At 37.6% G+C, this 15,420-nt stretch overlaps 1 protein-coding gene across 7 annotated transcripts in view; it reads right to left on the bottom strand.

The window, feature by feature from the left end:
• Positions 1–15,420, bottom strand: part of MAP3K7 (mitogen-activated protein kinase kinase kinase 7) — a 47,875-nt gene that overhangs the window by 22,046 nt on the left and 10,409 nt on the right. For 5 of the 7 annotated variants that reach the window (XM_057432104.1, XM_057432099.1, XM_057432097.1 and 2 more), the window contains exons 2-9: positions 14,695–14,805; positions 13,011–13,076; positions 12,061–12,106; positions 11,294–11,432; positions 9,846–9,970; positions 6,743–6,871; positions 3,799–3,929; positions 3,325–3,406 (exon numbers count right to left, since the gene is read on the bottom strand). In XM_057432104.1, the coding sequence (XP_057288087.1) occupies positions 3,325–3,406; positions 3,799–3,929; positions 6,743–6,871; positions 9,846–9,970; positions 11,294–11,432; positions 12,061–12,106; positions 13,011–13,076; positions 14,695–14,805 (829 nt within the window). Of the gene's footprint in view, positions 1–3,324; positions 3,407–3,798; positions 3,930–6,742; positions 6,872–9,845; positions 9,971–11,293; positions 11,453–12,060; positions 12,107–13,010; positions 13,077–14,689; positions 14,806–15,420 lie in introns of those variants that run through there. The other 2 variants (XM_057432102.1, XM_057432101.1) reach the window with 2 other exon arrangements.

Below are 15,420 nucleotides of genomic sequence, written 5' to 3'. Positions count from 1 at the left end.
TAACATGGAAAAATATCTGAGAATTTCAATTAAAAATACTAAAGTACATCTCTTCACTTGAGCATTCTCAGAAGCTTAACTCTGCTTTAAAGCATGACTTTTGAAAACTGTTAATGAAAGGCAAGCTGCAAGACTGCAACAGATCCATTAATGTAAAAAGAGTGAAAAAGAATACATGAGTAAGTACTGTAATGACATTCCAAAGTCAATCTTTAGCTTGCTCTCAAATAGTTTTGGTAGATGCTATAGTAACAACACAGCCAGCAATCTAATTCACAATTAATGACAAAGTCCCCCGTTAACCATAAAGGAGCACAGATACGTGAAAAATAACAGGCAATACATATTCACAGTTTCAAGTGGTAAATTGTATCTTGAAGTCATGTGCTGAGGGCTGGAGAACAGCTAGCAGAGTCAGTACAATGTTACAGATGAAAAGATTTTGAAATATATAGGTCACTAAGTTGCAAAATAGCCAAGGAAACTTCAACCAAAATAACAGCGATTTGTCTGGAGATGATTAAAAAAAAAAAAAGCACAACCAAGCAATGGAAAGTAAAGACACCTATGATTAAAAACAACAGAAGTGAGAAAACTGTACACTAAAAAAGTGAGATCAAATAATTTTTATTTCCTATTAGTAAAAGAATTCCTCTGAGGGCAGGACTAACCGAAAAAATCTATCCTGCAATTTGTTCCTTTCTCCTTTCTAGGGATTTCCTTGCACTTATATTTAAATTACTGCATTTCCTGCATCTGAGCATAAAACGACTGCAAGTTTAAATTGTGGAGAACATAACTGAAAGCAGGTGCAGTTTTCAAAAATGGCAAAAGATTTAAAAATGTCAGCTCCTAATCACTGCACGTGAATGAAATCATGTCAACTGCTAGCAACCTTGGGGGGGGAGCGGAATAAAAAGGGAGGACCTGGACATTCAGAGACAGCTTTTATTATAGGTGTATTCTCCAGTAATGGAGATGTAGCACTGAGGGGGCTGAGTACCATAGGTGACACCGACCTCAGGCAGGCTCACTCTGGGAAAAGTGAATGACCCACTTCTGCAGGATCAGCCCAAAACTGACTTCCACAGCCACAGCGTGTGGGTAAAAACACCGTTACTTTGTTTAATCTCGCACTGCAGCCTGGCTCCAGCTTTAACCATCATCTCCCTAATCAAAACCCCCAGCTTTTTCAATTTGCACGAAAAACGCAGTTTAGAGCGGATTTAGTCACGAGCTTGCCAGAAGAACCAAAGCACAGCATTTGAAGGGTATATCCTCCAAAGCCACCCTGCCACCAATTCCTGCCAGCTCAGGCAGCTGCCCACAATGTCCTGTTGCATCTGCGGGCTTATCATGGAATCATAGAATACTTAGGGTTGGAAAGGACCTTAAGATCATCTAGTTCCAACCCCCCTGCCGTGGGCAGGGACACCTTACGCTGAATCATATCACCCAAGGCCTCGTCCAACCTGGCCTTGAACACTGCCAGGCATGGAGCATTCACAACCTCCCTGGGCAACCTATTCCAGTGCCTCACCACCCTAACAGGAAAGAATTTCCTTCTTATATCCAATCTAAACTTCCCCTGTTTAAGTTTTAACCCGTTAGCCCTTGCCCTATCACTACAGTCCCTAATGAAGAGTCCCTCCCCAGCATCCCTATAGCCCCCCTTCAGATACTGGAAGGCTGCTAGGAGGTCTCCACACAGCCTTCTCTTCTCCAGGCTGAATAGCCCCAACTTCCTCAGCCTGTCTTCATATGGGAGGTGCTCCAGTCCCCTGATCATCCTCGTGGCCCTGCTCTGGACTTGTTCCAACAGTTCCATGTCCTTTTTATGTTGAGGACACCAGAATACAATGCACACAATACTCCAGGAACTGCACACAATACTCCAGGTGAGGTCTCACAAGAGCAGAGTAGAGGGGCAGGATCACGTCCTTTGACCTGCTGGTCACGCTCCTTTTGATGCAGCCCAGGATACGGTTGGCTTTCTGGGCTGCAAGCGCACACTGAAGCCTGCCCATGTTCATTTTCTCATCAACCAACACCCCCAAGTCCTTCTCTGCAGGGCTGCTCTGAATCTCTTCTCTGCCCAACCTGCAGTTGTGCCTGGGATTGCTCCGACCCACGTGTAGGGCCTTGAACTTGGCATGGTTAAACTTCATGAGGTTGGCATCAGCCCACCTCACAAGCGTGTCAAGGTCCCTCTGGATGGCATTCCTTCCCTCCAGCGTATCAACCGAACCACACAGTTTAGTGTCATCGGCAAACTTGCTGAGGGCGCACTCAATCCCACTGTCCATGTCAGCGACGAAGATGTTAAACAAGACTGGTCCTAACACCGATCCCTGAAGGATGCCACTCCTTACTGGTCTCCAGCCGGACATTGAGCCATTGACTACAACTCTTTGTGTGCGGCCGTCTAAGTCAGAATCCCTCCTAGATGTTTGATGTTGTGCTGTTGTGTCACTGGTTGCTCGAGATTGACCCAAGAGATGACAGTCTTGCTCAGAATGCGTGGGTAAAGCCCTTCCAGAATCTTCATTAGCGAGGACAGGCCTTCCTCATAGGAGACTGAAAACTCCTAACTTCAAACCCAGGCAGATAGACCTTGTCTAGCTTTGTAAGGTCTTCAATCCAAGAGAAGGACACTTACAAAACCTACGACAGAGGATTTTGCTGTCACCATCCTAGCTAGCTAGGCCATGGCAGATAAACCTCAGGTATAAAGGGTGGGGCCAGCTCTGCGCACGCTGTGCCTCACCTAAAAAATCCACTGCACAGGCTGGAAGGGCTTACCCTTGCTTGTCTGTATGGACAGGCGAGGGCCGAAATGGCAGGTGACACATAATACTGACACTGTAGATTATTGTTACCTTCAAAAACTTCAGGTGCCGTCCAAGCAGATCCAACCTTGCATGCAGGCAACTCTGGTTGCTCGAGATTGCCTCAGCAGATGACAGTCCTGGTCAGAAACTTCCTGATTGCCTAAGCAGCCTTTTTTCCAAACAGACTTGCCTATTCCACATGCCCTTAGTCAACATGCTTGTAGTAAACATGGGTAAAGATCTTCCCAAATCTTCGCTCGCAAAGCCAAGCCATCAATTCTCCAGTAAAGGTACACTTCATCAAACCATTTGGCTGAGAACACTAAATACGATGTGGCATGAGGTCTTAAAAAAAAACAATAGATTTTTGCCAATGCTTAAGTTTTTGGAAAGGTTACCTTTCCCAGTTTGAGCTCAGAATCAGTATGAGAATGTGCTTTATAATCCATCTGCATAATTTCATGTTGTTGTTCTTTTATTTATACAAGCGTACCTGTACTAGTGGCAGAGTTGCTTTGGCCTTCATCTGAATACTGGCAAGGATACTGCAGAGGTTCATCAGCTCCTGGAAAGTACTGTGAAAAACCAGCAATGATTTGATAAAAAAAAAGTAATTCAGAATTGTTTTGAAATTATTTAAATAGCAACTCATAAAATTTGTAAATATAAATTACATCTTAATCTATTTAGAAGAGAAAGAAATTTACTTATTTTTAGTAATGCATTTAAATACATCTATGACTCTTTTTATTAATTTCCCAAAATCTATGATTTAGTATACTTCTCCCATAAACAGGGGAATGATTTCCCTTTTTTATTGTAGTAATTTGATAATCTCTTATCAAAAAGATAGGAGAAAGAAAAGATGCAAGCCCACTTTTTGAGTGCGATAAAAGGCATGCCCTTTATAATTCAACTTTCAAACTTCATAGATTAAAAAATTACTAAAATACTAAAATTTTTATACCCGCATCAAGTGTGTCATTATTTTAACAATTTCCTCCATGGATGGTCGTTGTGAGGGATCCTTGGACCAGCAGCGGGTCATTAGACTCTCAATTGGTTTAGGTAAGTTTTTGATCAGGGGTGGCCGAGTACCTGTAAGTTAAATTAGAAAAAACAATTTGTTAAACTATAAGATGACTGACAGTGACTGATCTCTCTCTGGTATTTTGATAAATAAATATAGAAAACAAAACAGTTAATTGTGCTCTGAAAGAATTGGCCGGTACTTGATTTTCTCTCTTACAAACAAAAAACTGACACAAGTTCTTCTGTATTTCATACAAGTTACAATTACAACAAATAATAAGAAAATTAAATTTTCCTTCAGTAATGTTTTGAATAAATTCATGACCTGACAAAATACAACATATTACCATGGCTAATGAATAAGTTATCATTTTCTAAAGAATAAAGCTTTAGACCAAACTAGGAATCAAGTAGCAACTTCTTTCCTAATGCCCTACAGGAAAAAAAAAAAAAAAAAAAAAGAAGGTGTGTATTTTTAAGGGCTGATTTTGTTCTTAAGAACTTCCTGAAAAATTATTAAGCACTGAAGTACCAATTTCAGGTGACTTTTTCACAGCCTATACACATTTTTGGTTTTGTTATACAATGCTTAATGTAAAATACTATTCAGCTGTGTTTTGGTTCAAGTTTCTACTCTTTTTACTATTTCAACAATGAGTACAATTGCAATGAGTAGATACCCAGTTGTGTTCAATACATGAGTTATAGTGACATTTTGCATAGAAAGCAGCGAGTATTTAAAAGTGTATTAACCACAACAAGTAATACAGAAAGAAAAAAAAAAAGTTGTGGGAGGGGTAAAAAAAGAGAGATAAGTTTTTAAAACAAAAATACAGACAGACAGGTGATTTGTCTTCCCCTAAAGGATACTCCCACACCTTACCAAAGCTTTCCAATTTATGACTACTAACTACATTTATGCTTCCTTGCACAGGTAATGCTTTTATGCAATGCGCTCATCAGTCTTAAACTCAATGACTCAGTAAAATGGAGAATCGGTTTCTTCGTTCAGAAGTGCCATTTGCAAACATCTATCTTTGTTTATTATTACAACTGTAATGCTCATCCAACCTATCACTGTCTGCCTAAACTCGTGTGATCCCTTACCAACCTGACCTTTATTTCCTGTAACTCCGCTAAAGTGATAACCAACAGTGGCGGACATATTGGATGTGTCTGGTTATGATGACTGCAGCTGACTCAAAGTGGATTCAGGGAAGACTGGTAACACCACAAGAGCCAAGGGCTAATTTAAGCAATGCACCCACCAACCACAGTGTTCGTCAAGGTGCAACTGAAGTTCCAAGTCTGGAAGAAACCAACATCTGTAGTCAGTATGCAAATATCACTATGAGTCAACTATCTTACTCCATAAGTAGTGGACAGTCCATGGCTCACTGAGCTCTCTTGCATGGCAGAGGGCTGTGTGCCAGGATCTCCCCTTGAGTAGGGATGTCTCTCAAGGTTACTCCTTGAGGTTGAGAGAATCCTTATGTCAGATACTTGAAGAGATGAATTGGGAATAAGTGTGTTGAAACTTTTTAAATCTTAGCTAAGCAATATAAAGGATTGATTGTGCACATATAATCTTTTAGACATAAACCATTGACCAAGTCTGGATTCAGCCACACCTAAACTCCCCTCTGAGAAGCAGTTTAGAACACAAAGAGGTCCTTTCTGAACCTCATGACTCAATGGAATGTCTCCTTGACAATTCTGTCTGACCCTGTCCCTCTATGCGGTAAGTAATCGAGTGTACTTTGCAAATGAATCTTGTTAAACCACTGCTGTATTTAATAGCAAACTTTGTTAAATAAACTGGTTATATCAATAAACACAATGCTATTTTTCTCTTACATGTGAAGTGCATCATTACATCTGCAACAACTGCTCCTTTCTCTTTTTCATCAAACAGGATGCATGTGCTCACATTATGCTTTTATCCTTTAGTACTGAAGCAATGACACTTAGGCAGAGTGCAGGCCTTCACTACTTATTTGTTCATTACATCTTCCAAACAAGTCTGTGCTTTCTTTGATGTTGATTTCACAAATGGCAGAAACTCTTTGCAGACATTCACTGAACTACACTATCATTACTTTTCTGAAAACTGCTTTGCCATGGTACCTAAAGCCACACTATTAAGAAAGTTACACCAATAGCATGAAGATAACTATGGCCTATTATTCTGACCCACATTGTATCACTGCTTTCTTTTGTCCATTTTAGTCCAACAATTGTCTCCTGTTTATATTCTAAGCTTCTGAGAATGTGTTCTGTATAGTACCTAGCACAGTAGAGTCCTACTCCATGATTGCAGGTACCTAGATAAAAACCTAAAACAATTCAAACAGCAGGACAAAGATAAAAGCAGATGAAAAACAAAGTAACATTTTCAGTGCCTAGTGGCCCTGCAGGAGTTTGACGTTTTCTAGCATTTCTAAAGACAGGTCAAGTTACTTAAACTCCCACATTTACTGCAGATGCCCAATTAGAAAAACAAAAGGAAAAAAAGACAAGACAACTTGGCTACTAAAATATTCACCCAGACAGGGGAGTTGTGGGGGTATTTTTTAGCATATGATTCAGATCACTTTTAAAATGCAGCATCATAAAAAAAAACAAACAACATGGCTTGTTTTGCTTGTTTGGTCATACACTAGTTACAGGAGCAGGAAACGCAAGCATTGTAGCAGGCAAATAACATAAACCCCACACTGACACAAAAATGGTGGTATCTAACCATTAAGTCATTATCAGAAAAATGCATATTTTAAGCATAAAATACCTAGTAATTTAAAGCTAGACAGTTAAGAGTGTTTAGCAAATGTATGGGTCAAATACACAGGTTCAAATGCAATTAAGTATTTTCAACTCACCATTGTGAACTGCCCACATTATGCGGAAAGCTGGACCACCAATCTCATCAAAAGGTTTCCTACGGGTTATTACCTCCCAGAGAATAATACCCCAACTGAAAACGTCACATTTTTCACTGTAATTGCTACCTGGAAGAAAGCCATTGATATAATTTGTCTTTTTTATATAACACATTAAAAAGAAGAACAGTTTGAGCTGATAAATAGCTCTGTATATGCTTCCTTTCACTTGTCATTTGTTTTGCTGAGAAAAAAAAAAGTTTTTTAAAGACGGCTGATTCATGCTAACTTAAATCTGAAATCATTTAACCACAGGATCATTAAGAATGCTTATCTCTGGAAACTTGGAAATCAATCCTCTTCACTTGGAGTCATCCTGACATGATAAAATGTGTCAGTTTTCTTATAACATTTATTAAGTTTCAAAGTTCTCTTCAAAGATAATTGACTATGCTTGCTTCCTCTAAATATTCTTCAACTCACTTCTTCCATGTTAGTTGCAATATCCAGCCAATAACATCTCTGTCATATCCACTGCTCTTTATTACAAGTCTTTAGCAGAACTAGTAAGTTAACATATGTACAAACTGGCAGACTCCTCAATTCCTCATCATCTTATTTCCTTCCTGTTTATTACTCTTACTCTTTTTGTCATGTCATTACTAAAAGTTCTTCAAGAAAAAGTACAATATTTCTAAGACTCCCACTGAAAATGCAGAAGACATGTAGGTATATAGAATAATGAATAAAAATGTTCAGACACTGCAAAGCAAGAATGTATGCTCTGTAACCATAACTTATGCACATACTAAAAAGAAACGTGAATGACATGATAATAAATGTGTGAATGATAACAGATGTGTGCATGTGATAGAGATCTGTTCATCTGTCTTCAGAGGAGGATCAAATTGGCATCAAGTGGCCAGGAGATTTTTTTGTTAATACATAATCAGAAAGCATAAAGACAATTTAATAAATAGCAGAATTAAAGAAGCCTAATTTCATGTGGACATGCACCATACAACATTCAGTTGCAAAAGCCTGCACTCTACCTGTAAGCCATCTTCCTCTGCCTCCATACCTCTGACAAACTGTGCAAAGAAAGCAGCATGTTCTCAGGCCAGTTCTTGCAGACCAGCCAGTTTGCAAAGGCAGATAGAAAAGATGGGCTGCAGCATAAATCACAAATTCTAAGGCACTAACGTCTACTTCTCCCAGCTAGTGTTTTTACAAAATCGTTTAAGAACTTGGCATCTCCAAAACTCCTTACACCTTTATCAAACTAGATAAACATGTGAAATGCTATTCTCCTATTTAAACAATGAAATTTATTTTGCTGATGAGAAGCCTTGAATTAATTCTGAAAACTGAGTCCAAAGGAAGTGAAGGAGTATTCTGTATTGTTTCATTATGTAACAGACCATGGTAGGATAGACACAATGACACAGCCAATCCTCAATTTATCTTATTATCCCAAAGTAATTTTTAAATATTTTTTTCTAAACAGAATACCCAGATTGGACACTTGCTCTCTTTCACTTTATCCCAATCTAAATATTATTTTAATGTAGATAGTTTGATCTGCACAAGTCTTTAGGTGCCCTAATATTTAATATGGGGGGGGGGGGAGGTGGTGGTGATTGGGCCTCGAGGGGTAGGTGGAGGGGAACAAATCTTAATATTAGGGCAACGACTTCAATGAACCCTTTACCACCTACAAATGATACTTGTTGTGCCTTTATTGTTCTTACCTAAAAATGTCAGTACTAGAACAGTACTGAAACATTACCATTTATTCCATTGTTGAATTCTGATGCAGTAGCACAAGCAAACAAATTTTAACAATTTTGATATTTGGCGTGATTACTGTAGTAGTTTAATGACTGCTTCAAGAGTAATTTGATATGCTACCTCACAGAAGCTACTAGATTCCCTTCTTTCTTGTTCTTGTGTAAAGATTTGTGTCACTATCAGTAAAAACTTTCAGATAAAAGTACATAAAACCAGCTGTAAACTGAAGGCTTTTGCTCTGTCCAACAATAAATTTGCAATACAAGAATTCATTGTTCTGCCTTACTGAATACAAAAAGTGGTGTTCCGGAGAAAACACCTCCTACAACTGTGTATGGACATACATAACTCGCTGCTCCTCTCCAGAATAAGGACAGTAAAAGAGGCCACTTAGATCCAGAATCTGGGAAACCATTTCTGCGCAGAGGCACTTGCCAAATATTATATCAAAGCCAGGATACCTGCTTCCTAAAGCAGGAAGATGACTTCTCCAGGCCACTCTGCTAATTGCAGTGGTAATTTAAGGTACTGACTGGCTAAAAGGTGTTTAATTTGCAATCTAATATTGACTAGATTTTTTTCTCTGATAATCATGCAGCAATTACACCTATTAATTATGAAGTGTCATCAGCCTTCCCCAGCTACACTCCAAAAAATAACTTATTTTCCCACTTAACTAAATTAACTGTTAACATCAAGTTCCTCAGTATGCAGGAAAAAGGAAGCACATCAAATCTCTAGATTACACCAAAAGAAGATGAAGATGGAGTTACAAGAAAGTAGAAGACTGAAAATGAAGTCAATTATGTTCAATTCAGAGACACTAACAGGAAAATTCTAATGATAAAAGCTGATCAGAATAGGGAGTTAAGGTAATGACAGTATATTTAAAATGTCAGAGTTTGTGCTATTTCTGAGATTCTTAAGTAATTTCAATCATGGGGAAATGGCCCTCTGGCTATGTTTTACTTACTTATAAAACAAGAGCAGCTGTCTAAAGGTGTTCCTTATGTAAATCTCAGCAATAACACAAATAAAAGTTCCACATGTTATTGTAATTAACTAATACTAACATGATAAGAGTCAATTCAGTGCTGCTCTTCTAAACTCTGCATCATGATTTGGCAATACACAATCATACTGATTTGTAAATAAGTTCTGCCAAGACTCTTTCAGCTGTTACCTCAAACTTTAATATAAACTGACAGAAAGAATAGAAGATTACATGATGAATTTATTTTCTGCACCAAATTAATTTACAGTTGCATTCCTAGAAAGGATACCTAATATTGACACTGTGGATTATTGTTACCTTCAAAAACTTCAGGTGCCATCCAAGCAGCACTTCCCTTATTGTTGGTCATGTGTGTTTGAATATCACAGGCTGTACCAAAGTCACAGATTTTTAGAACTGTCCCCCCAGCTACCAAGAGCAAACTGTCAAAGAAAAATAATAAATAAAAATTTTTAATCATAGCATTAAATAATCTGGTAGTAAACCAAATTTCTTTACCCCAACGATTATATTCTAATACAACTGAATATCTATGGCTTTGCTTTTCAGTGCTTAGCTTCACAATTTGAGAAATAAGTAGGGTCACTTGTGCCTAATATGAACAGATTTTTAAAATAATCAAATATGTTGTAATTTATTAATATTTCTACATGCTAGATTTTTCAATAAGTATCTTTAGACACAATAAATCACTAAGCATAAATTGACAAAATTAGTCTTTCTGATGCCAGAGGTTGCAAAACGACAAGAGCTGTTAACAATTTTACCAAAAGAAGTGCAATCAAGGCTCTCATTAACATCAGTTAACGTAGCTATTTATTTAAATGAAAGCACTTGAAGTTACATATTAACAGCTCTCTAAATCAAAACTGGGAATACAAGAAAGAATTAAAGGGTGGCTTCACATTGTAATTTTAACTGGTAATATCTGCAGGCTACCACCAAATGGGAATGACCCTGCTGATCCCCAAATCTGTTTCCGCCTAATCAGTGGAGCCAGATCTGAAGCTGTAAAATCAATCAGATCAACAAACTGCCTGGGCACAAAACTATTTATTTTTCGTTTGGTAGAAAATGATGGGAGATTCTGGCAGGGGTAGTGGAACAGGCTGACAGAGAGGACTGAAAAAGATGTCATGTGGGGAAACAACTCTAATATATCCAATTAAATATAATGTCAAAACCAAGAAACCAAACAACTGCCCCCACCTAACATTGAACACCACAGCCACTGTAAATTTTGGGCATTTCAAATGCCTCTGATTAGAAGCCCTACCCCTACCAAAATCTTCTTCCATGATGCAGGGCAGAAGCAGGATGTTTTTCCTGCTTAACAGAAAATAACAGTACAGTTCATTTCCTGTAGTGTGCACCATCACTCTGTAACTGAAGTTTCAAATGCACAGTTTTCATTTAGAATACAGAATCATAGAATGGTTACGGTTGGAAAAGACCTTAAGATTAACTAGTTCTAATCCCCCTGCCATGGGCAGGAATACCTCCCACTAGCCCAGGTTGCTCCAAAGCCCCTGGAGCCTTGGAGGCCTTGAACACTGCCAGGTATGGGACATCTACCACTTCTCTGAGCAACCTGTTGATGAGTGCCTCATCACTCCCATATACATATAGTACATCCAAAAAAGAGAGTATCAACTGAAGGTATTTCTTTCAAATGCAATGAAATTATTCTAAATTATCTTAAATTCCAATTGTAAGAAAATATGAAATATGAGACATAAACCTACTTTGGTGGTTTCAGGTCTCTGTGAATTAGAGCCTTTGGTTTCATACTGTGGAGATAAGCCACTCCTTGGGAACACTGTAAACACCAACTCATGGCATGTGCAGCAGTATAATGAGGCAGAGGTTCAGCACCATGCAGCACTGCAAAACAAAGGCACAAACTAAAAAGAACTTTATTGCATATTACAACAGATACAATGGAGTTAACAACATACCAGTCAGAAAGTTCTACAGGATCTAAGTAATTATGAATGTCTCAATACTGAAGCTGAAAATATCCTTCTGCAGACTGTTGAAATACTATATCAAAAATATTTTCCATTTTTTAGTATGTTATTCATATTATTTATGTTAAAATTCAGTATGAAAGGAGTTGCTTGTTCTCAGCTATCCCTGGTAAAGTCAGTATTAAGCAAATGCTCAGGGCTTTACAAATTAAGGAGGAATCTTTCAGATGTTCCACTGGAAAACCTTAAATGAGTTGCATAAAATATAACAAACTAGTATCAAGAAACAAATCAGTGGACTCCAATCTCCTTAAAATTATTTTAAGAATTTTAAAGAACCGCAGAATGGTTCGGGTTGGAAGGGACCTCTGGAGGTAAACCAAGCAGGATCAAGCAGGCCACCTACAGCTGGTTGCCCAGGACTGTGTCCAGGTGGCATTTGAGTATTTCCAAGGATGGAGACATATGTATGAAGTAACATATATTTTAGATCATGCTTGCCCTAATACTAGCAGAAGTCACTACGTTGAAGCGATACTCACCATTGTATAGAGAGCCTCCTTCAGCATACTCCATAACAAGACACACCTTGGAGAGGGGGACAAAAAAACCAGGAATGTTTTAAATGTAGGGGCAGAAAACAGCTTTTGCAAACTGAAAGGAAAAGTTCTTTAGGGGGAACTGCAAAATCTCTGTATCTAAGCTAATGGAAAATTTATCTATGCGATAAAGAGTCAGTTTGAATGGTACATATTTACACATAAGAAACAGAAATCAGTTTTATACTTAGTACCCACTGTAAGTTAAGAAAGAATGACCTCCCTCTCCTCAGGCTTGAAAAGCAAATGCTGCCTTCAAATGGCAATTCATTAGCCTATACTTTAGTGGCTTACAATAGACTTTAAACACTATGTCAAAAGAATACCACCAGTACTAATTAAAAAGGGATGCAGCATTACTTTAACCAATTAAATCACCCATACTAGAATAGCTACGGATACATCTGGCCTGTCACATCCTTGCTTTTCTGCTTTGAGAATTTGTGGGACTGCTTGCAGCTGTGACAGAAAGAAAGCAAATCCTGAAAATTATATATGTAAGAATAGGAACAAGTACAAGCTATGAATCATGTGTTGCTAATGTATTTTCATATTGCTGATTTGCAATTAATAAGACTGCAGATATGAATGACACTACGTATTTAATACATCAGATGCCATTCTGACAAACTGAAGTAAAATTGGTACTTAAAAATAGCTGTGGGGTTTTCTTGAAAGAATTTACTTCTTATAGCAGGGGAAAGAAAAAATAAAACCCTGAAAATATCAACCAATCTACGTATCTGGATATTTCCTTCTGATGGCTAAAACATACTATATATATATATATACACAATATACAGTTTTTTGTATATAAAATACACATCTTGTACAGTGGTGCTTGCATATGTTGAACTAGTCACCTTTGCCATACTGACAAAGATATAACTTACTGGGTTTAGACAGGCTCCATATAACTTGACAATATTGGGATGGTTTACTCGTGACAGTTGTCGAAGCTGCAATACAAATCACACTTCATTTCAAACTATGGAAAAAAATAAGCCTAATGCTTTATTTTCATATTTGTAATTCAAACATCACAACAGCAATTACAGTTTTATACATATGCATAACCCTAGATGGTGATTTTAGGTATTACTATTTGCATTTTAATTTGTGTAATTAGGGTTGTGTCTAACTGGAACTGTATTTGAAAAGAAATTCTGAAGAAATTAAATTTAAAGAAAGTATTTTTTTCATGGTGTAGTAAAATCACTCAAGTCATAAGCACTGTGCAACTATGACCTCTACGAGTTCTGTGCTCTTCCTGGAGCCTCCAATTTTGGAATCCTGACTGCCTGACTACATAAAAAATCTGAATCATATTGTCCTAATTCACAATATAGAATACTGTTCTAGAAAAAAAAAAAACAAACCCAAAAAACCCCACACCAAACAAACCACCCCACCAAACCCAAACCCCTGGAAAATAAGCCAGACAATTTGTTACTAATGTGACATAGTTCCAAGAACCTACTACTGCTTGTACTAATTGACAATCTGACTATTTTCCACTGAATTTTTCTTTACCAGTAGGTAATAGACAGGAAAAAAAAAAATCAGAAGGAATTTTTTTTCCCCCCTTTATACAGACTTCTGAGGTAGCTTATGCTGTTTGTTGTCTAGGGAGATAATGCTATTTTTTTCTGTATACTTCATAAGTTCTAAAAAATGGAATGGAGTATTTCAACTGATGCTTGCCCTGTGTACAGGATCCTGAATGCCAGTAACTACTGAAGCATTTCTGGGATTACCTTCTCAGATCTCTAACAAAAATGGTAATAGACTGATTAGATCTACTCAGTATCAAATTAGACTCAGATTAGTAACATTAAAAACTTTCCATGGTAATGAACAACATATAAATATTTACACAAAGGCTTATTACAAATATGCTTCCTTTAACCCTTCAGTGCGTCACACTCTTACTTCCAAAATTGAGATTTTTTTAAAACGTATTTTGTATATATTGAACATCCTAGACCCTCGCTGACTAAATACCAAGCAGTATGTCATAATATATCTCATTTAAATTACATGTCTAACTTTTGATTTCATAAAACGTTGCATATCTTGGAAAGTTTATCAGTATATCTGAACTACTCAAGTTCTTTCTGAAGAAGTAGACATTGAATTAAAAAAGTGATTGCCCTTAAGTGAGTTACATGCATTCATGAACTTGCACGTAAGTAAAAAGAATTATTAGAATTGTTGACAAAACAAAGAAACAGCTTTAGGTATGGCCTGGAAGTGTTAACCACTGAGATTTTGGTGAGTATTTCAGCTGCACCCTGAATTGGAACATAACTTAGGAACCAGTGTTTCCCCAGCAGTGTGCACTCCTCTCTCCTCTCTTGCTTTCCAGTTTTTATGGGAAGCAAACTAAAGCAGCTGCAATGTGCTCCGACAGCTGTCCTGTTCTGTAAGACAAGGGGTTCAGGCTTCTACTGGGTACCACAGGCTGCGTTTATCTTGTAATACAGACAAGATAAATGTCTGTAGGTGGGTGTGCTGAATGCTCCCATGAATTTAAGAAAATACCAAACCTTGTATTTTCCAGCAAACTTACTGTACCTCTACAATGAAGGCTTTTCTTTCAGATTCACTTTCTATTTGCTTAATGGCTACATCTTTAGCTCGCCATTTTGCCTTGCAGACCACACCAAAGGCTCCTCTTCCAACAACCTAGAACAAAACATGAAACACTTGAGTTATAACTCGAAATGGTTTCATTAGCTACACAGGACTTCAGGGACGGAAAAGAATTTAACTTGGAAACAGCACTTAGGTAAGCTTCCTCCAGAGATCATTTATAGAAGAATTGGAAAACACACAAATATTTTATTAACATGCAGTAAGAGAATGTCAGCAAAGGATGACCTTAATTATTTCAAACAAAATTTGCTCAGGAGAAAATTAGGGGAATGATGGCAAATTTAGTTTTATAGATTTGACCAGTGAAATTACATCTATCTACTGTATTTTTTATTCTTGCTAATAATAGGAATTCAAACAATTGCACAGGACTCTCATACAGTCATGATGAGGTGCTCAATGTGATCAGTTATTCTTATAGGCTTACTAGTGAATTCACTCCTTACCAGGATGGCTTCTTAAAAGAAAAGTGATTTGCAGGCAATCAGTGAATGACCACACATTCCCAATGCTAAAACAATGCCAACTGCCTGCTGTCTGAATGCTTATCCTTTGAGGGAATAACATTTAATATTTTATTTTTAATGTCACCCAATATAGTAATAATCTGGAACATAAATTAACAGTGCTGATCCAGAGAAAGCA

This window comes from Pezoporus wallicus, unplaced genomic scaffold (genome assembly GCF_028554395.1).
Source record: "Pezoporus wallicus isolate ANWC-B61680 ecotype Strahan unplaced genomic scaffold, APGP_CSIRO_Pwel_v1 contig_4847, whole genome shotgun sequence".
Lineage (NCBI taxonomy): Eukaryota > Metazoa > Chordata > Aves > Psittaciformes > Psittacidae > Pezoporus > Pezoporus wallicus.
This window is presented reverse-complemented; position numbering and strand designations above follow the sequence as displayed.